At 49.1% G+C, this 8,245-nt stretch overlaps 2 protein-coding genes across 2 annotated transcripts; one reads left to right on the top strand and one right to left on the bottom strand.

Annotated features, from left to right (window-relative positions):
- Window positions 1–2,463: 2,463 nt before the first annotated feature.
- Window positions 2,464–5,544, bottom strand: COCMIDRAFT_402 (uncharacterized protein; the record flags this gene model as incomplete). Its single annotated transcript, XM_007684124.1, has 5 exons — window positions 2,464–3,489; window positions 4,944–5,218; window positions 5,270–5,387; window positions 5,441–5,474; window positions 5,534–5,544. The coding sequence occupies 5 exons, from the start codon at window positions 5,542–5,544 to the stop codon at window positions 2,464–2,466; spliced, it is 1,464 nt and encodes a 487-aa protein (XP_007682314.1).
- A 445-nt stretch (window positions 5,545–5,989) lies between these two features.
- Window positions 5,990–6,987, top strand: COCMIDRAFT_80105 (uncharacterized protein; the record flags this gene model as incomplete). The annotated part of the gene is made up of 2 exons (XM_007684289.1): window positions 5,990–6,012; window positions 6,060–6,987. The coding sequence occupies 2 exons, from the start codon at window positions 5,990–5,992 to the stop codon at window positions 6,985–6,987; spliced, it is 951 nt and encodes a 316-aa protein (XP_007682479.1).
- Between the last annotated feature and the right edge of the window lie 1,258 nt (window positions 6,988–8,245).

The raw sequence follows: 8,245 nt of genomic DNA, 5'->3' as shown, positions 1-8,245 counted from the left end.
GTGGAGAGAGCCGCGTCAAGTTTGGTGGGGTGGGCCACTTACTGATGTGGGCCGCTTACTGATAAAACACGTTACGTATACCCGCTGACGTAAACACCAGACTACTTTTGGCCTTTTTTCGTAGCACACACCACCACCACCCTCTTCTCTACCCTTCGCGGTCGTTTCCTCTCTTTCGGCAACGGCCCGGCATGGGAAGCAGCTAACGAAAGCAAAAAAAAAGAATCAAAGTATTCAACGGTCAAGACAACACATGCGGTTGTAAGTACCCGGTTTTTTATTATTTCGTTTATCTCATGATTCGTTTCGGAAACATCACCTTGTTTGCATCGAGTCTACAACAGGGGGTCTTGTATCGAGAATGATTGCTAGGTACCATAGGCTAGCGGGCCAAATACTTCTTTCGTACGGGTTTAGTGGCACATCATCATCATCATTTTGATTTCCTCAGTGTTGTGATAAACGGGGAGGAGGGGGAGGCATGAAACAAGGTCCAGGTATCCAATCCCGCTTTTCCTTCCCCTCCCCACCTAGCAGCAGTAGCAGCAGCAGTGTCAAAGCAAATTGAAAAGTGATAAATCAATTATCCATCTTTCCAATCGTTCCTTGTTTCGCGCGGCCATATTCCGCATTGCGTGATTTTCCCGCCTTTGTACCCCCCCCCCCTCCCTCCTCCCATCGAGATGCTGAGGTGGACGGGGATGGGTGGTCAGACGGAGGTGGGACTGCGGTGGTACTTTTTGGCTTGAGTGGCAGGGGGTTGGCGGAGGGTGAGGGCATGAGAGAAGGAGATTAGGGAAGGGCGCGGGTAGAGGAATGAAACAAGGAAGGGGGGGAATATCTTACGGACGTGGCTTGTTTAGCTGTACCCTGGAAAAATGCTTATACGGGGGGGGGGGAGGAAGTCCCGTTGAGCAGATTCGAAATGAACGAGGGAATACCCCCGTTAATTTGGATCGGGGAGTTTGTTACATGTATTTCACTTGTGTCCTTGCGGTTATCTCAAAGGCGAATGTCCGAGTTGACAATTTAGTATTTTACATGTGAATATCCTAGATCTAGGCTTCTTCTAACTCTAAAGAAGGGGGGTGGGGGGTTCAAATGAAAATGTTTGTGGATTCACGTTTCTAATATCTTTAGTCATAAATTACAAATGCAGTGAAAGTAAAAGCATACTATATACAAGGGAAGATGAGGTGATGAAGCCTCTTGTGGAAAAAAGAACATCCATACTGTCTTTTTTTTAGAAATATATATATTCTAGTAGGAATTGATATCCAAAACTCGTCTTTCACACACACACACACATAAGAGGACTTGTAAAGATCGACATGCTCAATCACTTTTTTTTCCGTTTCTTGAACACTACTAGGTTTCTTGATCACAAGAAGATAGTGTAAAGCCAAGTCTTATTTCATCGTAACAGAATAGGGGAAAAAAAGGGAAAAGGAAAATAGTCAAGAGGAGATAGGATTCGGTGTTTACACAAAGGAAAACGATAGATACAGGATTAAATTGTAGGCGAGAAATTCCAAAGATGATGCTGGAGATTAAATGGTACGAGTTCATGTGAGCATTGTTCAATCGAATCCATAGTTGCGGCGAAATTCAATCGTCTATCCATCCTCTGGTTAGATATCGAGACTGTGTGTGAGCGGTAGGAAAAAAACACGGTTGTTTCGAGTAATCGATCAGCGACAGCTTGCTTGCCACGACAGCAATGCCAATAGTTGAGCAAAGTGTCATACAGACTGTCCTTGACGTATAATAAGCGGCGTTGAATTGCAGTTACGTATCTCGATGAAAACATATGCCACATTCTACGTCAATGGAAAACATCCTGCGACTGAGATCACGTCCTAATTTGAAAGTTGCAATATCAGTATCACTATCACATTTCCGTATACAAACTAAACAAGCAAAGACACCATTTTCCTTGACACGCCGTCATCCCAGTCATATCCATCATCAAACATAAACATCCCCTCTCCATTCCATCCATTACGCAGAAACCCATTGCGCACAATCACTGAGAAGAAAAAAAAGAGAAAACTAACAAGTACATACAAAGCAGGACGTAAAACAAGAAAGGGAATGGGGTATCTCAAGGCTCAGACGAAGTTATGCAGACTGGAAGAAAAAAGGCATTTGAACCGCGTCGCTCGCACCGAAGCGTAAAAGCCCTTGTTGTCAGTTCTCATGGGTTCGTCTTCTCACGAGCCGGTGAAGAGATTGGGTGGAAAAACGCAAAGGAAACGAACGAACGAACAGAGAGAGAAAAAAACATTGGAACCCTTTACTCGTCGAGTAAAAGGCACCAACAGTGCTGGGGAAAGGAAAAAAAAGAGGTCAAAGAAAAGAGTGAGGCTACTCCGACATGTTGAGTGCCGGTTTAGTCACCTCTCTCTTACTTAACCTTCTCGAACTGGCCAAACGTGGTGGAAGTAGATAATGATGGACATCTCAGAGCTCCATCCTCTCCACAACACCCTCACTCATTGTCCGTACTTTGCTCACGGTCCTCTCCCTACCAACGAGTGATTCGACGTCGCTGTCTCCCTCGCTCTCGTAGTAGTAATCGGCGTCCATGCTCATTTCTCTCGCAGGGATGTATTGCTCCTCTTCAGCATCGACGACCTCGCCCGGGTGATCAATCACCATGTTGTCGAGCTCATCGCTATCGCCATACGCCTCAAGCCCCTTCTTAGCACGAGCTCCTAGCCAGTACTCGGCGCGCTTCCTGCTGCCCGCATTGGCTGAAGATTCGTATTTGGATGCTTTAAACTTGGACATGAGCGACATGGCGACGCTGGGCGAGTTAGAGAGTGCCGATATGCCACGCAGGTAAAAGTAGGCGACTCGCTTGCGCTCCTTATTATAGAGGAAGAAGTGATGACTCCAGATTGCACCATCGTCGGCAAAAGGATCATCTGAAGGCTCCCAGGCATAGTATTCACAACTTGACATATCCATCTCGCTGTCAACGAGCTGCCAAGAGCGGGGGCTCCATATCGGCGAGCCTAGCGGGGTGACGGCGCCTGCGGGGAGACCGGCCGAATACACCTGGGGCCGCAGGTAGTACATGGTCGTATCGATTTTGTGCATGAAACTGTGCATGGTTTCGCGGCGGAATTCGTCTGGGTTTAGTGTGTTTGCAAAGTCGTAGTCAATGTGTGTCGCATTGAGCGTTGCAATAAGATAGGCAAAGGTGTGACGGTTCGCGGCCTCGCTGAAGGTGCCAAACGGGGTATCTCTGGAAATGTCGAGTTGGTCAGCGAATTGCGCGGCGGATTGCTCCGACAGCCCCGCAACCGCCGATAGCAGGTCCTTGTGTCGCTCTTCCAGCGTCTTCTCAATGCGCTTGTATAATTTCTTGTCACTCCCAGCTGCCTTTACAGTCCATAGATCACATCCGCCAATGATTGCGGTATCTTGGGTGTCGAAGTTGAGGGCGAGGTTGACCTCGTGGAGGGCGCACAGGTCGAGGTACTGCGTCACCGGATCAGCTACATCATCACCACCACCATCACCGGGGCCTTGTCGCATCAACTACCCACCTTCATCGTGCCAATTCTGGGTCGTTTTCGATTGAAAGGTATGTAAATTTAATGTCCGAGTCGGTTTTTGATGTCGAGTGGAAGATAGGGGTTCAGAGCGCAGTGGCTGCTGGTTGCGGGCGGTGGTGTGTTCGGGAGGGATGGCCTGCGCGAACCGAAACAACGAGTAGACACGACTCTAGGCTGGCTGCAGAGAGGAGAGAGTACTGTTGTTCGGCCAGACAGTCGTCTAGCAGGCGGTGGACATGTGTATAGCGTGAGCGGAACTGTGGTGTGAGGTGTCGCTGTTACGACGTGGTCGCGATTGCGGAGACAGCGGTGATCAGCTTGGCGGTGTCGCCGAGCTAACAAGGGCATGTGTGTCGGGTTAACATTCCTGATTGGTTCATACAAGCCCAGGTCATCAACCAACAACAGCGGCTGATAAGACCAGATGGGTAACTGGTGAGAGGCGACTGGTGTTGAGCGCCGATGTCAGTTGGGTGCCGGCAATGCGCAATGTTGCGCGAGTACGTAATGTGTCATCTGAAGTTGAACGAGCATGAGGACAGGTCAATTGCCTGGTAAAGAACCCCACTGGGTTCGGCAATGTGTCATTTCATATGTGCCTGGCAAGGTTCTGGGTAGAAGGACCAAGAATTGATCCGAACCGACTGCTGTCACACGATGCAGATGCGCAATTGCTAGCCAGATATGGACAATGTCTGTTGCTAGGTGGTTAGGTTTAGTGAAGCAACAAGACAACGATAATAAAAGAGAACGAGCAACGATGTCAAGGGCAGAAGTCTCGATGGCATGATGTATGATCACGTTCGAGCTCAGTAAACCACTTGTGTAAGACCTAGCTGTGTCGAGCAAAGCCCGCCAGTCGGACGTGTTTGATTGTAGTAGATAGAGTACAGCCACCGCCATCCGCTCTACAAGGCAGGATGACAGGTGGTGCGTTCTCCAATAACCCGACTCCCCGCGCCGTATGGTATCGTATCGCCGTAACGCCTGTCCTTGAAGTGTGTCTGTGGCATGAACCGTGTTGTTGCCGTATTTCCAAACCAAGCCCCACCATTTCCCCGGTAATTGACGCCGTGAATCAAGGTCCTGTATGCGAATGTGGATCTGGCCTCTCACATGATACCCTGCTCGCGGAGCCGGTTTTTGAAGATTTCGGCACTGTCACCATCATCCTGGAGGCCGAAGGCACGGTCAGTGAGGGCTAATGGGACGAGGCAGGAACAGCAGCCAGGCCAAGTGTATGTGATTCAATGTTCCGTAGACGGCTTTACATGATCTTGGTAACAATGTCGTCCTCAGTCTGGACGACAGGCGCGTCAGCCAGGCGGCGCTCTGGGTGTAGCGAAGCGGACCGAAGGCGCATCACACTTCACTCACCTCCATGTCCTCGAGGCTGTCTTGTTGTCCTATACACCGCAATACGTTTTTCTTGCTGCTCTCCTGCATCTCGCCGGCAAGCAGGAGCTCGTCGAGAATGAAGTAAGCCTTTTGGAAGTTGAAGATGATGTCGAGCTCGCAGACGTTGCCGTAGTACTTGTCCATCTGCTCGACATAGCGATGGACGATTTCGAGGGTAATCAACTCATTGTCGGTGGCGTCGCATCCGGCGATGAAGAAGAGCGAGGCGTAGCGGCGGTAGACGACCTTTGTATCTGCATGCTTGTGAGTCGAGCAAAAGCACTGTCTTCCAGGGGCATACTGACCCTTGTACTCAAGAAAGTTGCACATGCGGGTACGGCGGGCAAGGACAAGCTGCGAGACGTCCTTGACTATCTTTGCCTTTTCCTTGGGCGCCAGCGTGGTGAACCATTTGGCTAGACGCTACGTGGGAGCATCAGCAGGGGGAGCTTTGCATTCTGGGGTGGGGGACCAACCACTTTGCCCTGCCGCGAGAGCAGAATGAGATATCTAGATGAATTGTCAGTGAAGGCACTGGATTTAATAAGAGTGTGCAGGTGCCATCATACTTGATTGTCATGATGTCGTGTGAGGTGGAGAGGAGTGGCTACTGTAGTAGTGCCGTGGCCTGGGAAAGGTGCAACTTGGGCGATCGGCGGTCACAGGCCAGCCCCGCGACTCTTGAGACGTCAATGCGCCCTCGACCATATTCCCCGCCATTGCCTTCGCCTCGGGACTGGTATGCAAACACACGTATTGTGAACTTGATGCGCCAAAAGTCTTGTCGCTTACACCAAACTACTCTCTTCATATCTTTTTCGTCTCCGCTGTTCCCTTCAACCGCGCTACAGCGACCTAGGCGCAACTTTTTTTTTGAAGCACGCCCCACTGGCTGACAAACATTGAGCATATTGCAACCTTCCTCTCAAGGCCCTTCTAACCATATACTACCATAAAATCCGGGGAAAAGCCTCATATATACCATCTTCTTCACCAAGCGACCTGTACCCTACAAACCGGCAGCCATGAAGCTCATACTCTCGACCTCGTACGACCACCCACATGCTTGTCTACTATCAAATCTAACAACGCCAGGAATATCATGTCCGGCGGACCCTCGGTCATACGACGTCCGCTATTCGAAAAGTCAAACACTGAACTCACATCCGCGCTGCGCGCAAACTTCTCTGCCCACCAGCCCTCCCCATCGCCCTCAAAATCAAACTACCGCACATGGACGACCGCGACCGACTCAGCGCTATACGTACCCACACATACCCCCTCGCCGTTGACTGAGCCCCGAGAGTCCTACGATATCACAGTCAAGCTATTCTACCTCCCAAACATACCTGCCGACCGTCGCTGCGCCCAAACAAGAGAAGCCATAGAACTCGTTCTCAAGGAGTTAGGAACATCCTCAATAGACCTCTTAATCGTCAGCTTCCCAGGCATATCCTTTGATGCCGACGACGAGGAATCAGATTTTGAAGACGAAGACCCGCCCTCTCCCCCTTCCGCAACCCAATCCACATCCGAGAACACTTCTGGTGACTGTCTAGACGCCGGCGTACCCCCAGAAGACCTCGAGACCATGATAAAAACATGGCATGCGCTCGAGAAACTGCAATCAGAGGGTCTCGTCTCGAAACTCGGCATTGCGGAATTCGGTGTCGCCCGTCTGACGCGCTTCCTTGAGCGCACGAATATAAAACCGAGTGTCAATCAGATCAATGTGAGGGATTGCTGTGTTGTACCCAAGCCACTTATCTTGTATGCGAAACAACAGCAGATTGAGCTGCTCACGCATAACGACTGCACGAATATCCTGCCGAGGGGAACGCTCAGACAGATACTGGGTGCCGGTGAAAACGGGTCGGGTGTCTTGGCTGGTGAGGGCAACGAGGAGGGATTGAAGGGAGATGTGGAACCGCAGTGGGTAGTCAAGTATACGGCTGTGGTGAAGGACCGGGGTGTGGTGGAGAATAAGGGATACTTTGCTGTTGCGGGGTTACGGGATGCATAGACTTGGTGTGGTATGTAAATATCAAGTATGTGTATGATTTGACGTATTTATTGGGAATTCATAATATACAGATGTCGTATACCCAGGGTTTCATTCACAGTCTTTCTTCTTGAGATTGAACTACCTCCTTCTTCTAAGCCTCATTGAAAACACCACATCCTTTGCAGTTCAATCCTTTTCCTCCGTTGCCTAGATTCGCGGAGACTAAACTTCCACCGCATACACTGCAGGTTGGTCCCTTGGACATGCTGGACAAGATTTGCTTGGATTTTGGAGGTATTCTAAGTGCGACTTTATGAATATGGTTGAAATGAATGTGTCTTGGCGGTAGAAATGATGGGAATGGTGGAGATAAATGATATTGTAGCAAGAATGGTGAGTAAAAAGGAGAGAAAGGAGGGATATGGGGACGTCTTATATGTTTGGGGAATTCAATGGGATATCAGTATGGGAGTTCAATTGGAGTTCTTGAATATGTACTTCTAGTAGTGAACAATTAGAGCATGTGAACTATATTACTACTCTAAAATTCGCAGTCCTAAGAGACCCTGTAGTCTGTGATGGATCCAGTAGACCTTCACTTTTCTTTGCGCAAACAGGGGGCGGCATCATGGCCATATAGCACTCTTACATGGGGAGATGTGAAGTTGACATACGAATGCGTGTATTTAGAGATTCCTCACAGCAATCTTAGCACCAATCATCGTTTTCAAAAGGAATACAAGAGGGAACAGTCACAAAAACTGACATGGAGATTGCAATTCACACCCACAAATCACCATTATTTCCATTCCAGTTATTGCACCTCGAAGTATCCAGGGGGCAATATCAAGATATGCTATCTGTGGGTGAGATGACTGTTTAAATTGTTAATCAGACCCATAACGGTACTCCAGTAGCCATCTGCCAAACAACACATATTAACGCCGCTTACGGGCTGAAACTACGATATCTGGTATCACTGGCGGGCGACAGCCGCCGACTGGTGCCGTCTACCACAGTAGCAATCCGATCAGCACCTACGGGCGAAAACATCTTAACCACAGAGACAAAATTTCACATACGCACAGGAGACCAATATTTTTATTCTGAGTTACTATCACATCTCTTTCATCTCCACATACTAAAAACACGCTAGTTTCTGTACAATGACCACTTCTCTCACAATCAACAACTTGAATGCATGGCTTACAGGAAAGCGTCAATTCAGAATTATGTGTTGATGGCAACTGCTAGCAGCCTCCCTTCTGAACTCACA

Source organism: Bipolaris oryzae, assembly GCF_000523455.1.
Source record: "Bipolaris oryzae ATCC 44560 unplaced genomic scaffold scaffold_1, whole genome shotgun sequence".
Lineage (NCBI taxonomy): Eukaryota > Fungi > Ascomycota > Dothideomycetes > Pleosporales > Pleosporaceae > Bipolaris > Bipolaris oryzae.
This window is presented reverse-complemented; position numbering and strand designations above follow the sequence as displayed.